Source organism: Tachypleus tridentatus, chromosome 7, assembly GCF_004210375.1.
Source record: "Tachypleus tridentatus isolate NWPU-2018 chromosome 7, ASM421037v1, whole genome shotgun sequence".
NCBI classification, from domain to species: domain Eukaryota; kingdom Metazoa; phylum Arthropoda; class Merostomata; order Xiphosura; family Limulidae; genus Tachypleus; species Tachypleus tridentatus.
Genome location: NC_134831.1, coordinates 72574814 through 72592185, shown reverse-complemented (window position 1 = coordinate 72592185; position 17372 = coordinate 72574814). Strand labels below are relative to the sequence as shown.

The 17372-nt window shown below is 34.9% G+C and overlaps 1 protein-coding gene across 1 annotated transcript in view; it reads right to left on the bottom strand.

The window, feature by feature from the left end:
- LOC143255961 (uncharacterized protein ZK1073.1-like) overlaps positions 1-17372 on the bottom strand; it is a 137523-nt gene that overhangs the window by 9852 nt on the left and 110299 nt on the right. The window contains exons 7-9 of the mRNA XM_076512449.1: positions 11142-11228; positions 9898-9975; positions 6588-6697 (exon numbers count right to left, since the gene is read on the bottom strand). Of these exons, the coding sequence (XP_076368564.1) occupies positions 6588-6697; positions 9898-9975; positions 11142-11228 (275 nt within the window). The remainder of the gene's footprint in view (positions 1-6587; positions 6698-9897; positions 9976-11141; positions 11229-17372) is intronic.

Sequence of the window (17372 nt, the reverse complement as noted above, 5' to 3'; positions counted from 1 at the left end):
ATCAAACGTTTAAATACATTATTATATAAAATCATTGTACTTTATAACACTTCATATTTCCTTTTTTAAAAAATATTGTTTCTTTTCTTACAATTATAATAAACTTTCGAATGAAATTATAATAGTTGTAAAATACACATAAAAGTTGTAAAATACAGAACGCGTAAACAATATCTCTCAACTGGGAAGGATTTTTTTTTTGTTCTTTGATAACAACGAGCACAATATAATTTTCTTGATGTATCTACTGTTTCTCGTTTTAGTAAGGCCTGATATTAGCTTCTGCAGAACCACAGTTGGTCTAATGACACTGATTATAGGAATCACGCAGCAAAGTAAGAAACGCTGTATAACGTACTGTATAAACAAATCAACATAACCTCCCTACCTGTTCCGTCGCTAGTATTGACGATTTATAATTTTTAAATAAATTAATATATTTTAATAATTACAAATAAAGAAAATGTGTCTTTACTGCATATAAACTAAGCAGAAGTATATAACAGTTAAATAATAAACTTTGATATAATGACTCCCGAACACGCGAACATTAACGAATGAAATGTATACATAACTTAATACCTGAAACCATCGATACCTGGAGAGACAACTGTACGTTACACAAGTATGGTGTTTATTACGGCCATGGTAAAGTGGTCATCAGATAGGTGATAACCTATACCTAACAATAGCTGTGGATTATACTATAACTTTGCAACGCACACAGTAAGGGTTTAAAACTGGTTCTTTATTGTCAAAGTATTCTAATCTTTCCATCCTTTCAACTCCCCCTCCCCACATACACACATAATATAAGTTGTTATTTTATTGTAGAAATAAGGCTAGACCAGTAAAAAAGCACCACCTATCACATAATACTCTCAGCCAGTATTATCTCTGACACAAAATAAGAGTCGGAATACCTTGGCCTTATAGGGTAACAGGATAACCCTGATAGATAAACATTGGCTTAAAAAAACAACAAAAAACAACACCTATTTATTTACAACAATTATTTTCGTTCCCAACAGTGTTATTTTTTAGGCCACAGTGATAAATATCAATCCAGGACTGTGGCCTTCTAGAAAGTATGTCAAAAAGGCTTGTCATAATGGGATGGGCCCGGCATGGCCAGGTAGGTTAAGGCGTTCGAGTCGTAATCCGAGGGTCACGGGTTCCAATCCCGGTCGCACCAAACATGCTCGCCCTTTCAGCCGTGGGGGCGTTATAATGTGACGGTCAATCCCACTATTCGTTGGTAAAAGAGTAGCCCAAAAGTTGGCGGTGGGTAGTGATGACTAGCTGCCTTCCCTCTAGTCTTACACTGCTAAATTAGGGATGACTAGCGTAGATAGCCCTTGAGTAGCTTTGCGCGAAATTCAAAATAACATAGCATAATGGGATTTCTCGACATTTTGCAGGAAAGAATACATTACACGTGACCTTTTTCCATTCTATCTTCGTCTTCATTTACTAATTATTCAATTATTTTGGCTAGGAAAACCTTTCTGGTGAATTGTATTTCTAATTCGTCTTTATAATCTTCAAAGTCAAATCAGACGTTTTAATTCTTGCTATACTGAAACTTTATTGTAGCACAGAAAAGGAGTGATGAACTTATTTATATTTTCAAACGTGTTAATATTGGTTCAACTCGTGCACGCGTATCAGCCATTTTTTACTGCTGTAATAAACTTTATTTTTATAGTAGTATTAAAGCCACCAATCTGAATAAACAAATACTATAAAATTGAGTAAAATTTGTATAAATATTTTAGTTTGTTTGCAGTTAAGTATAAAGCAATGCTAACCACGGATATCGAAACCCGATTCTTAGCATTTTAAATCTAGAGACGTACGGCTATGCCACAGAAGAGGTTTGTATAAATAAGTGCATAATTTATAAATTTGCACAAAAATAAGTACGAAATATTTGTTTGTTTATATTGGAGTGCATTGAAGTATCTATTGTGTATACTGCGAGAATCGAACCCCTAATTTTATCGAAGTATGCTCATAAACGTATCGCTGCATATCATAATGGTTGCTGTTTTTAAGACCACCACCTCCAGTGACACAGAAGTATGTTTGCAGACTTACAGCGCTAGAAATGGAGTTTGAATAATCCGTAATGACGAAAAAAAACCCACTTGTAGAGAAAATTATATATTTAAAAACGGCTGGTGTGGGTAGAGAAAGAACTGGTAGAGGAGCGAACAACGTTTCGACCTTCTTCGGTCATCGTCAGGTTCACAAAGAAAGAAAAGGTATTCGCTCCTCTACTAATGCTTTCTATACCCATACCAGCCGTTTTTAAATATGTAATTAGGTTTTCGACATCCGTGGTGGGCAAAGCACAGATAGCGCTGTGTGTAGCTTTGTGCTTAACTTCAAAGAAACAAGTATTTCAGCCAGTAATAATCATCAGACAGTAATACAAATATTACTGTTTACAGAAAAATACAAATTAGATAATTTTGGATAATTCGTGCATCTTACTTTAGAAGTGCGTGTGTGTTTTTCTTATAGCAAAGCCACACCGGGCTCTCTGCTCAATCCACCGAGGGGAATCGAACCCCTGATTTTAGCGCTGTAAATCCGGAGACATACCGCTGTATTAGCGGGGGGCCTTACTTTAGAAGAAACAAAATAACCATCGTTATCAGTACTATATCAACACATCCTATTGTATAAAAACTACCTAAATGTTTTAAAAATAAGTATTATCACTTACTTCTCACTTATTTTTATAGTTAATAAATGGAAAAAAAAATCTTAATGCCATTATTTTACTATTTTGATACTAGATTAGCCCCCCAGTAACTCAGCGGTATGTCTGTGGATTTATAACGCTAAAATTTGGGTTTCGATACCTGCGGTGGGCAGAGCACAGATAGACCATTATATAGTTTTGTGCTTAATTCAAAACAACAACACTGGATGAGAAACTTAGTTGAAAATACTTCCAGTTTTTACGACTTTAACCACCAGTTGAGCAATTTTTAAGTTTGTGCTAACATTTATTTCAAACACTGAACTAATTTAAGCTTGTTTTCGTTTTCAAAGTGTTTCGAAACCTGGTAGAATAGAAGTATTCATGAATTTAAAGAAATAACTGTAATTAAGCTTCGAAAATTTGCTCTGCAAGAATTCTAATCATTTTAATTCAGAACCATTTATTTATGTGTTAATTTATTATTCTGGATTGGATCGTAAGCACCTGACTGAGACGAACGATATAAACTCTGCTTTCTGTTTTAAAATCATTCTTTGATGTTACAAGTTCCTTTATTGGCTGTTTAATGCATTCCCTATATAGATTCTCCAATCAAAAACGACTTTATATCTTTATTATTTCTTTTCCGGTTTGTGAAAGTAAATACTGGAGTTTTTTTGCCAATAGCACTTGATCGAGTTTATTTTCAAAAGTTGTAAATAATCACCTCTTCTGTTCATTTTAAATGTTCGAACACAAATGCAGACTACAGATGAACCAGTTCACTGGGGGAGGAATAATTGGTAATTATAGTCTATGTTTATCATTTTATATGTGCGTTAACATTAGAGTTAAAGAGTTTGTTTTGAATTTCGTACAAAGCTACTCGAGGGCTATCTGCGTTAGCCGTCCCTAATTTAGTAGTGTAAGACTAGAGGGAAGACAGCTAGTCATCACCACCCACCGCCAACTCTTGGGCTACTCTTTTACCAACGAATAGTGAGATTGACCATCACATTATAATGCCCCAACAGCTGAAAGGGCGAGCACGTTTTAGTGTGAAGAGAATTCGAACTCACGACCCTCAGATTACGAATCGAGCTTAAATTTGAGTCAGTATAGAGTAACTGATAATAATAACGTTATCTTACAACGTTTGGAACCGTTAGGGGTTGAATAAGGATAAAACTAGAATATCTATTAAAATATCACAAGATTATTGTGTTACAATACTGTTTATTTTCTACGTGCTAGTTGCTGTAACGGTTTATTTGTACGATGGTGGTATGATACACGTTAGGTTTTTCTAAAAGTTAATTTTGTAACACTGCAATCAAATTTTCGGTATTTCTTTTTTTACATGAAAGAAGAGAAACTCTTACTGTAATAATAGATACGGTCCCCGAAAACGGAATCTCAGGTCATTTTTCAGCTTAGGATAATTTCTGTTACGTGACTGATTATGGCGCCGTCAAAGCACGAGAAAGTCAGGTTAATCCCGCTGTTAATCCAAAGTTGTTTCGAATTGCATGGACGTCATGTGGAAGACAGTCTGTAAAATTCGTCGAAGTTTCTATTTTTCCAGACTTTTCGGACACCCTGTACTATCTTTTATTGAGTAATGCCAACTATATGATCGTAAAGTGTTTGTTTGTTTTTCATTTCGCGCAAAGCTACAAGAGGGCTATCTGCGCTAGCCGTCCCTAATTTAGCAGTGTCAGGCTAGAGGGAAGGGAGCTAGTCATCACCACCCACCGCCAACTCTTAGGTTACTCTTTTACCAACTAACAGTGGGATTGATCGTGACATTACAACGCCCCCACAGCTGAAAGGGTAAGCATGTTTTAGTGTGACGGGAATTCAAACCCCTGACTCTCAGACTACGAGTCGAGCGCCTTAACCACCTGGCCGTTTCCCGGCCCAGTCTCAGAGTAACCTGAGGAAAATTTAAACAATATTAAAATAATGTATACATGTTCTGCAATACAAATTTTATTATTACAGTTTTACCTGACAAATTTTATTATTACAGTTTTACCTGACAAATTTTAAAAGCAAGAAAGAAATAAATAACAACAACATGTAGCCCAATCAGATAACATTACTTTTATTATGACCAAAACACTTTAGGTTCACAACTGTGCGAGGTGGTGGAGGTTAATGAGAGGATAATTCCTCTTTGATTCATAACCCTCATGACTGTTGTATATACACATCTGATTCTTTCTTTGTTCACTGAAGTGTCCTGGAGAAAGCGAATGTACTATTATAAGAAATAAATCACAAAGAGGGAAAACCTCAAAATGTTTGTTACGAATTTCGCGTATAGCTATGCGAGGTGTATCTGCAGTAGCCGTCTCCAATTTAGCAGTATAGCGCTAAGAGAAGGCAACTAGTCATCATCACCCACCGCCAATTCTTGGGCTACTCTTTTACCAACAAATGGTGAGATTCATCTTTACATTATAACGTCTCTACAGCTGAGAGAGCGAGCATATTTGGTGGGATGGTAATTCGAACCCGCGACCCTTAGAACACCCTAATCTCCACACCATGCTGAGCAAATATATAAACGTGAAAAAAACAACATAAAATACAGATTACATATTTTTTCATGTGCCATGCGAAAAAGTTTGAGATGTCATCAAGTACATTGTCACTAAATTAAGATTTCATTAAAAGTGTATTATTATTCATTAATTTATTATTATTCATTAATTTACTGTGATAATTAAGAACATCTTTTCCAAATGTTATTTCTAATATTATTTAGTCCTATATGAATGCGAGATTATCTTCATTGTTTATTATGTTTTCATTTTTTAACTTCACACTTCTATAAAACAAACTGCATGAGTTTCAGGTATTATTCACAGTGTAATAAAAGCCCGGATAATCAGGGCACTCAACTCGTAATCTGAGGATCGTGGTTTCGAATCCCAGTCACATCAAAAAATGATCGCCCTTTTAGCCGTGGGAGCGTTATAATGTGACGGTCAATCCCACTATTCCTTTGTAAAAAAGTATCCCAAGAAATGGCGGTGGGCGGTGATGATTAGCTGCCTTCCCTCTAGTCTTACACTGCTAAATTAGGGACGGCTAGCGCAGATAGCCCTCGTGTAGCTTTGTGCGAAATTCAAATCCTAGGTAAAAGGCAGTGAACAAGCAGACAGATTTTATCCCTCGAACAAGAAGTTTTGGTTTTTTTCTAAAATTGCACACATCCTGTTTATTGTGTTTTTAACATTTACCAAATTTATTTTTAAGCTAGTAAATCTTATAATATAATATCCATTAAACTAATTATATTTTATCATCTATGATTTGGCCCGGTATGGCCAGGTGGGTTAAGCGTTCGACTCGTAATCTGAGGATCGCGGGTTCGAATCCCCGTTGCACCAAACATGCTCGCCCTTTCAGCCGTGGAGGCGTTACAATGTGACGGTCAATCCCACTATTCGTTGGTAAAAGAGTAGCCCAAGAGTTGGCGGTGGGTAGTGATGACTAGCTGCCTTCCCTCTAGTTTTACACTGCTAAATTAGGGACGGCTAGCACAGATAGCCCTCGTGTAGCTTTGCGCGAAATTCAACAAACATACAATCATCTACGATAATGCTGTATCATAAACTGGTTTTACTTCTCAGCCTTGTTAACAAGAAGATTCTTTGAGTAGGAATTTTGCAAGTAACGACCGAGGTTGTGATTTTTAATCGGTGCTATTAGGTGTTTTAAAATTAAAGATGGGTTTAGATTGAAGTGAACGTAATATTGTGAACGCGTTAATTTCGTACAATTTAAATATTTAGGTAACTAATAACGACATACAATTCACTAGATAATTTTCACAGTGAAGAATCAGATCGTTACTCACTTCATGTAGGCTTCAACGTAACGCTTCAAGTTGCGGGCGTTTATTTTCTTTTTCAAGTTTTCTACGTAGTCCTGAATTAGCTTTTCTTTGTTGTCCACCATTTCCAGTTGCTGAAAAGCATCCATACTTCGATAGAGCAAACTTACAAAATATTTAACTTCTACCCACCCCCTCATATTTACCAACGTAATAATCAGTTAACTGTTAAAATTACAAAAACTGATCGCAGAGAAATATACAATATATAAATAATATTTTAATCGTTTATACACTAGACTTACGTTTTTGGGTAGAGGGCAAAAATTTGATTGTTGTTCCAAAATTCAACACGGGTATTAATTAAATGTTTCTCTGTTAAACATGAGACAGCAAGGTTAGGTTTTGAAAATGTTGATAATTAAGGACTTTGTGAAAAGTCAACAAAAGCCCAATTTTATTTATTTAGAATTGTTCAATATCTAACATAGAAAACGTTGAAAATTAAGGACTTGTGAAAAGTCAACAAAAACCCAATTTTATTTATTTAGAATTGTTCAATATCTAACGTAGAAAACGTTGAAAATTAAGGACTTGTGAAAAGTCAGCAAAAACCCAATTTTATTTATTTAGAATTGTTCAATATCTAACATAGAAAACGTTGAAAATTAAGGACTTGTGAAAAGTCAACAAAAACCCAATTTTATTTATTTAGAATTGTTCAATATCTAACATAGAAAACGTTGAAAATTAAGGACTTGTGAAAAGTCAACAAAAACCCAATTTTATTTATTTAGAATTGTTCAATATCTAACATTCTTAATTAAAGTATTTATTATTATATTTCAAGTTAAATCTGTAAAAATAGCGTCTAAAACATTGCACTAATTATATAGGAGTATTATATTGGGCTCAAGGTATTTGTTTTACGTAAAATAGCACCAGTTTAGAAAATAAAAGTAAGATATTTTAAAAGCAACACGAAAGGTACTTATCCTTCAATATTGGTTATGTAATGTTTTGATTGTTGAATTTTACGTCAATTAGAAATATTAAACAGAATTTGTAAGAGACAACTGCCCTAAGCGATTTTAATCTCAGTTAATCTCAGTTTATTTGTGTTTCTCAGATCTTGCATCCATCTCTCAGAACTAGAAAGTATATTAAAACTAAAAATATATTTCATATCTTCCTCTTGTGAAATACGTCTGTAAATCGATGTTTAGTTTACGTGCTACGAATCTAACCGGTGTAAAATAGTGCTGCACTGGAGTATTGTGCCATTTAAGGTGCGAGATGCGTGTGTGTCTCATAATAAGGCAAGAACATTCAGAGCGACACAGTGCGTCACTCCAGCTGAGACAAAACAAATCATCTGATCTGTCAATCACTGACATAAAAGTTCGGTGTTGAATGTCGTGCAAGTTACCACATTTACCATGCTGACGATATGGTAGTTGCTACTATAAAGAACGTTTTTATATTGCATGACCTCTTCCACGAAACGACGCAATTTTAACATGCAATAGAAAACATGGAAGGTGTTTTCAAAAAGGTGTAAGACATGCAAAAGACATCAGGAAATTTGATTATCATCTCACAGTTCAATCAAAAAAAAGTTCATGTGAAATGTTTCCGTTTCGTAAACTGAACGTAAAATTCATGAATATACGTAAAAATTCCAAATTTTGATTGGACGTAGATTGTAGATAATTAGCAATTTCACACGTTTTCGGCTATTTTATATTTTTTTATAAAAAAACACCATTTATTCTAAGTCTGGAAAGGTCTGTGTTGTATTTTTTATTACTTTACGTGAGAACAAAAACACCCAAAACTTCCTCGGATTGATATAAAATTATTCAATATTAATTATTGTTATAATTTTGATTGTGAAAATGCAACAAGGAAGAGATAATATTTATTTTAAACATTCGTTATGGGCGCCATGCTGACAGAGCTACATTCACCACTACATAGATGCATGAGTACAATAGGATGGCACGTGAAACAAGCGGATGAAATGGAGGACACGTGACGTGACTACACGGGATGGTATGGTAACAGCTAGACATCCTTTAGGCGCCACGAGACATTCAGCCACTAATTTTTTTAGATTTATCGAAAATCTTTTAAGGTTAGACATTGTATTTGGCCTGAATGATAATACATTTTGTATTGGATTAGTGAACTGTGTGAAGGAAAAGCCTATCAAGAGAACTTCAGGAAGTGAGTAATGATAAAAACGGGGTTAAAAAGATAGCAGATCAATTGATTGAACTCAGATGGTATGTTCAGCGCGGCGCCGTGTCCTTCATTCCATCGAGAAATAATAAGATGTTCCATTCTTGGTTACCTCCTGCAGCTCAGCAGTACCAGAACAGCAACAGGATCGTCACAAGACATAGATAGGAAAACAAGAGGAACGAATACACGTTAGTGGAGACACATTCAAAACACACTGAGTTAATACATACAATCTGTTATGCAAACAATGTTATTACGCATTAAAAAATAGTTTTTCTCTATATATATATATATCTTTTCAAGTTTGTATAATGCAAGTAAGAACCTAACAAAATATATGTTATTAGGTTCAATAAACATTCAAATAATTACAAACTTAAATAATGATCAGATCATTTGGGTAAATAAAAAAAGTCATAAACTTTATTAATTATGTTTGGATATAATAATTACGGCAAAGAAGAAAATATTTTAATACAACTTAAACAAAGTTACTATTTTGACTGAATACTGTAATATACAGTTTACGACAACGTAGTTTCTAAAATGGAAATGTTTTGTTGTTGTTGTTTTTTGTACATGATTCTTGTACTACTAAATTCAAACTTAAAATTTATTTTCAAAACTTATATATATATATGTCGCACAAAAACGATAAGAAAATTGTATAACATAATGCAATGAGCGTAAAATATAACATTATTTATACCTTAACTGTACACTAATATAGGAACAGATGCCCTTTAACTCAGCAAATAACAAAGGAAGAATCGAAATAAAAACTTACTTAAGGCAGGGCATTTCTGAACATTTTATTACTTATAAACACATCAGTAGAGGGAACGTCTCTGACATTAATCATTGGGTGTACGCAAATCGTTGTATATATATATATATATAATATAAAAAGCACATTACGACTTAAGAAAGGAAAACAGATTCTCAACTTTTTTCCCTTTCTTTATCACAGTTTAATACATTTATTTAGTTAAAAGCTTTAAAAAAAAGCAGTACTTCTTTAACATCACACAAAACAAACACAGGCTGTTCCACAGCTACAAAGAAACAAGGACAATAAACAATTTACCGTTCCAAACTTGTGTAGAACAAGATATTGCTCAGCTGAAGGATTCATTCCCACACTCTGTAGTTTCCAGTTCAGAATCTAGCAAAAAATATTTAAAAAACTGTAATATTTTTCTCACTTTCAACCGAGATACGGTTTTTTAGCCGCGGCAGAACGGCTCTGAGATTTTCAAGTACAACTTTTTGTTCGTATCTTCGTCATCACTCGAGTCTCACATGTTCAGCTGGTTAAGGCAATCGACTTGTAATCTTAAGGTCGCGGGTTCGAATCCCCGTCACACTAAAAGGCGCGTCCTTTCAGCCAGGGGGGCGTTAAAATTAAACTGTTAATCCCACTATTCGTTGGTAAAAGAGTAACCGAACAGTAGGCGGTGAGTGGTGATGACTATCCGCCTTCCCTCTAGTCTCACACAACAAAATTAGAGACGGCCATTACATATAGCCCTCATGTAGCTTTGCGCGAAATTCAAAACAAACCGTTATCTCTCGACCGACGTGAGATACAAAAAGCAGTTTTGGACTCAGGACGTCACACCATTCCGATTGGTTTACTTGATCACGGCCAAAGTCACGCAGATTAATTTATTCTAATCTTGTCATAAAGAGTTTCATGTCATTTTTTATAAGCTTCTAAATGTGACCTTAAAATATTATTTTGAATTTTTCAAAATCACGTTTCCTTTATTTTCAAAACTATTTGCGTGAAAGGAGATAACATAAAATAAAAGCAGCAACGACTGGATAAAATATAAAATAAAGTGATTATCATTGAATAATTAATTTTTCAACATCAGAAACCAGTTTAATTCAACTTCTTCACAAGCAAGTAGAAATTTTCTAAGCTGACCAAAGGAAGAACAAAGATGTGTTAGCAAAGACACGAAAAACATTTGAGGTCAAATTAGTGTCTTTTTTTTGTAACAATACATTATATCTAGAATGATATAAAATAAGTTCAATTGCAGATATCAGAATCTACAAGCCATTGATCTAAGAACTAATATTAGTTTCATCTGTATTCATTAGGCCTGTAGTCGATTAAGGAATGTGCGCATGCGCATGCGCATTTAGATTGTACCATGCGTGCGCATATTGAAGACAAAAGAAAAAAACAGTATTATAATAAGAGATATATGTTAACATGCCTGTTAGCAAGCTATTATCGTAGTTACAGATAACTTCTTAGGTATTTCTTACACATATTAGTTTGCTTTGCTTTAACATTTCACCTAACTCTGTCCTTACCTTGTCCTTGAAATATTCCATCATCCCAACTCCTGTAGACACACAATGGATTAGGATCAGCCCCAATACTCTCGCAGGGTGAGCCAACTGTTAAAGGTGGAGAAACGTGTGTTTTTTAATTAGGAATGAATGATTATTTGACATTGATACATAATTATAATAGATAAAATGATTTTTAAGCTTTACTAAGAAAGTATTTCCCGACGCTTAAACTTGGGGTTTCACAGTTTAAGTTTCGCAACAGTTACAATCAGACGTGAATCTGAATATTTAAATTTCCTTAGGCACTAAGTTAAGTATTCGTATAGATTGTTTAGACAGAGACAAAAGACAGGAGACTTACGAAACCTCCTCTACGCTTGTTTTTACAGCAGGAAGTTGCCGTCCATTCAACTTAGTTACGTGTTAAAACCTTAATGTTCGTTTATGCGATTTCCAGTTACATTTGTGTGTCTGAAGAAGCTCGTTTTGCTGTGCTGTCAAGTACAAAGTTAAACAATAGATTGTTTGTTCTGTGCTCAGCACAGGTATCAAAACCCAAATTTTAGTCATTAAGACTAAAAAGCAGAATTGAACCACCAGGTAGCATCTCTAATATCTCAGACTAAGTTTTAAACATACTGTATAGGAAAAAATTAATATTATTTATCATTATTATTATTTATGATAATTTAATAGTACGCACTCGCCCTCCCACTATTTGTTTCTTTGTCTTGAATTTCGCGCAAAGCAAAACGATGGCTGTCTGCGCTAGCCGTCCCACTGTCAGCAGAGTAAGACGAGATGGAATGTAACTAGTCAGCACTACCCACCGCCAACTGTTGGGTTATTCTTTTTACCGACAAACAGTAGGATTGACTATCACATTATAACGTCCTCACGGCTGAAAGGGCGAGCATGTTTGGTGCGACGGGGATTCGAACTCGCGACCCTCAGATTAGGAATAGAGCACCTTAACCATCTGGCCATTCTAATTAAAGATCATACTATTACATTTTATGAACACTGTTAGAGTTACAACTAGCAACCCCCCACTCGTACAGCGGTAAGTCTCCGGATTTACAATGCTACAATCAGGGGTTCGATTCCCCTCAATGGGCTCAGCAGGTAGCCTCATGTGGCTTTGCTATAAGAAAAACACACACATACAACTAGAAATCTGACACCAAAGTTGACTGAAATATTTTCGATAATAAAATAATAGGCGAAATTTCATATTTACCCATTATAAGTAAAAAACAAAACAAAACTGGCCCGTTAAGCCTGTTACGGCGTGCGACTCGTAATCTGAGGGTCGCGGGTTCGCATCCCTGTCGCACCAAACATCCTCGCCTTTTCGGGCGTGGGGGCGTTATAATGTTACGGTCAATCCCACTATTCGTTGATAAAAGAGTAGCCCAAGAGTTGGAGGTGGTTGGTGATGCCTTCCCTCTAGCCTTACACTGCTAAATTAGGGACGGCTAGCACAGATAGCCCTCGAGTAGCTTTGTGCGAAATTAAAAAACAAACAAAGAATTATAAGTAAATTTAGAAGTCAAGTGGATTAATCACAAACTAATTAAATAATTTTAACTAAGTATTTATTATTCGCTTTGCTAAACTGTAACGTCCGGTTGTTTTACGTGCTATACAATGTTCCCAGTGGATCAGCAGTAAGATTAAATGTCTTCCAAGACTAAAATCCAGGGTTCGATTCTTCGCGGTGAACAGAGTGCTTATAGTCCATTGCATAAGTGTGCAGTAAGAAAAAAATAATTATAAGATGCGCCAAAGCAATTTCATGGAACTAAAGTTTCACATCAGGGCTCTCTAGGACTAATTTCTACTTACATTTCATTGAAATATTCTTACATTTAAAATAATTAAAATACCAGAGTTATTTTTAATTTTTTAAGACATCACGAAGATTTGTAAGTATATGATATTCGAAATAGGTATTTTGATTTTTTAATTAAAAATAATAATATCTAAAAAATAATCTGTTTACAATGACTAATGTTATTAATGTTCATTGTATCTGATAACCAGTGGTGAGGATAATATTATAACATTTTAAATGATCTGCTGCACTAATATTAATTTGAGGTGAAAGGTTAGTGTGCTTTCCTCATCTCAACTCGACCCCCTCACTAATACAGCAGTATGTCTACGGATTTACAACGTTAAAATCAGGGGTTCGATTCCCCTCAGTGAGCTCAGCAGATAGCCCGATGTGGCTATGCTATAAGAAAACATACACGCACACTCTCTCTCAACTCTTCACCAGAAAAGAAGAAAAGGAAAAGGAAAGCACAATTTCTGAATGTGCAAATAAAAAAGTTCTAATTTAAAAATCTCTTGTACTCTCCAGAAGAAAATGGAAAGATTTGATCTTTTATTATTTGTATTTCAGGTTAAAGACAAAGAAACTATTATAAATTTTTGGGCGGACGTTTTTAGAAAGCTAAGATAGAAAGCTAAGTTAAAAATTATTCTTCTTTCTATTCACTCTAAGTGCTACATATTAAAAACAAAATGTCTTCAGCTGGAAACCTATGGCAATGCTTTTAAGCTCACTGTTCTTTGTTGATTATTTGTACACTAATAATTTCATTTCGGATACTTTTATCCTGTTGAACAGGATATCGTGAGCAATTAGTTACATAATTACAAAATTGATATTACAAAAACAAACATAATTATATAAAAAAATGTATCATTACTTATATCAAGTACACCACTCTCTTACTTCGCTATGAGATCTTTTTTCACTTCTACTGTGGTTCTAACAACTTTTGTTTTTGGTTTGCTGCTTTCATTATCCTTCTTTGACCGCATGGTGGCTTATTTAATCAGAATATTATATTTAGAAAAACAACAAAAAGAAAAACGAGAACGTTCACAGCAGATTTTAGCGGGAAGTGTGTACTGTGATTTACTTTTAAGACAACTATACTAACGTCACGAGTTTTCGCAAAAATAATTTAATAATACAGTGGTACCTCGGTTTTCGAACGACTCCCAACTCAAACAATTCGGTTTTCCAACATATTGTTTGAGAAAAAAATGTCTCGGTTGTCGAACATAAACTCGGTTCCCGAACCAAGCTGTCATTGCCCGAACCACCGAAATAACCCGACTGATGATTCGAATGACCCTTCGACCATTTTCGGCCCACGCCAAGCTTGCCCAAAACATTTTACCCACACCTGTTGCTGAGTCCACATCCCCGCTAAAATCTGCTGTGAACGTTCTCGTTTTTCTTTTTGTTTTGTTTCTAAATATTTTGGTTAAATAAGCCACCATGAGGTCAAAGAAGGATTATGAAGGTGACTCCCCTTTCAAACAATAATAACCCTTCTACTCTCCACGTTCCTCACCACCTTTCACTTACGCCATCAGCTCTCCTCAGCACAGGTAAAGTGCAGTTAAATTTTCATTTATTGTTTTTTTATTGTGTTTATGGTTGACTTTATGCATGTAAGTATTATTATACAGGTATAAATAAGCAATATTTTTACTTAAAATGCTTCATAATGCATAATGTTTGGAGGTATGTAACGGATTAATTTAAATTACAGTATTTCTTATGGGAAAAATTGATTCGGTTTTCGAACAGACTTCTCGAATGGATTAAGTTCGAGAACTAAGGTACCACTGTATTTTCAAAAGCTGACAACAAAATGTTGTTGTCTCTACTGGTTTAATGGTACGTCTGCAGGCTTATAATGCTAAAAGTCAGGTTTCGATACCCGTGGTAGGCATAGTACAATTAGCCCACTGTGCAACTTTGTGCTTAACACTAAACTAATGTATAATTACAGAAGTGAAAATAAAGGAACAACAATACAAGCATTAAACACAACGTGTATTTGCTATATATTAAGACAATTTGCTGTAAAATATTTTGGTTACAAGATAATGGGCCTGGCGTGACTATGTGGTTAAGGTGCTCGACCTAAGGGTTGCGGGTTCGAATCAGCGTCATACCAAACATGCTAGCCCTTTCAGCCATGGGGCGTTATAATGTTACGGTCAATCCCACTATTTATTGGTAAAAGAGTGACCCAAGGGTTGGAGGCGAATGGTGATGACTAGCTGCCTTCCCTCTAGTTTTGCACTGCAAAATTATGGACGGCTAGCGCAGATAGTTCTCGTGAAGCTTTTCGCGAAATTCAAAAATAAACAAAACAAGTATTTAAAAACACTAAACCAAAATGTAACTTACTCTATAATAAGCCTAAACAAAATTACAGAAACTAATATTTAAAACAATTTTATGTATGATACACTAACTTACAACCGTGTATGTGTGGGAAAAATAAACGCCCTGAGGCTGTATTACCTGTCTGCGGACTCGCACTGTTAGAAGCCGAGTTTCGATACCCGTGGTGGGCATAGCACAGATAACCCATTGGTAGCTTATTTTGTGCTTAATTCAAGTCAATCAATGTATTAGGTGTTTCAAACTGTTTTGTCTAGCGATTTCTTTATGCATCAAGTAAACAAAAATATAAAGTAAACTGAGTAGGTTTGTTTTGGTTTGGTTTGAATTTCGCGCGAAGTTACATGAGGACTATCTGCGCTCGCCGTCCCTAATTTAGCAGTACAAGTCTAAAGAGAAGGCAGCAAGTCATCACCACCTGCCGCCAACTCTTGGGCTACTCTTTTACCAACGAATAGCGGGATTGACCGTCAAATTATAACGGCCCCACGGTTGAAAGAACGAGCATGTCAGGTGCGATAGGGATTCGAACCCGCGACCCTCCCATTGCAAGTCAAGTGCCTTAATCACCTGGCCATGCTGGGCCCAAACATTTTGAGACTGTTAAATAAAAATAGTTTTGTTTGATTGGATTGAGAAAATATATAGTTATAAATGTTACGGAGAAATATTTACGTAAAAATTTTAGTTAATTAAAAAAATAATACAATATTAGTTTACTTAAAACTCATAGAAACAGAAGCGAATAAAATTACTAGAATTTGTAACTTAATTATACCGAAATTTGGTTTATTAATGACCGCGTTATTAACGCTCACGTTTAATGATAAATTATTAACACTTTTTTTCATCTTCATTGAATTAACGATCATTTTAAAACAACGATTATCTAATACGTAATTTTAAAAATAAGACAGTTTTCAGTTTCAAAGGTATAACAAAATATCAATAAATTATTACACAAAATTAAAATCATTAAAATAAACCTAACGAGACTGTTACTATATCTCATACACTCTACATGTTTCGACGAATCAACGAGTCATCTTCAGAACTATGATGTTTTGTGTGTTTGTTTGTTTGTTTTGAATTTCGCGCAAAGCTACTAGAGGGCTATCTGCGCTAATCGTCCTTAATTTAGCAGTGTAAGACTAGAAGGAAGGCAGCTAGTCATCACCACCCACCGTCAACTCTTGGACTACTCTTTTACCAACGAATAGTGAGATTGACCGTAACATTATAACGCCCCCACCGCTGAAAGGGCGAGCATGTTTAGTGCGACGGGGATTCGAACCCGTGGCCCTCAGCTTACGAGTCGAGCGCCCTAACCACCTGGCCATGCCGGGTCGTGACGTTCTGCTTTTTTTTTTTCTCAATTCTATCAAAGTTATCAGAACAAGGATTTAGAAATAATACCGTATAACATATTGTAAAAGTAACCATTTATTGCCTCGAGTTCAGTTCCTTATCTAATGCATGCATAAAGTTGAAATAAGTTATGCAATACGGTAGTTTTGATGGTAAAACGAGGACTGTAAAATGTAATCATGTTTCTCTGAATAATGTGTTATTTGCCTGCATACTTAGACTGATTTTGTATGTTTAAATACTTTGTAAAATGCCAGATTTACTGAAGAGTCATTAAGGTCAACGCTGAGATTCAAATATTCAAAAGTAGTATTTCGTATATCTATAAAAAATATATATATGTTACTTCTCATACATATTGCAATTTGTTTTTCTCAAGTACCAGAAATTCAAAATGTATATAATTTACATTTTATAAAATATTTACGAGCACTGAAAGGAACACTTTTAGTCTTTCTTCCTTTCTGTAAAATAAGCACTTCATAAGTCAGACTTGAGCATTTAATTATACCAGTGTTGTTAAGCCAAGAAACCCGAGATACATTGGTGAAGTCTATAGATCCCTTCCATTTTCAAGCACGTTTTTCTATTTTCTAACTACTTGCATACCGGATTCCTTGTGAGTTCATGAGTTCTTTGGTTACAGGGTTTTTAATAAA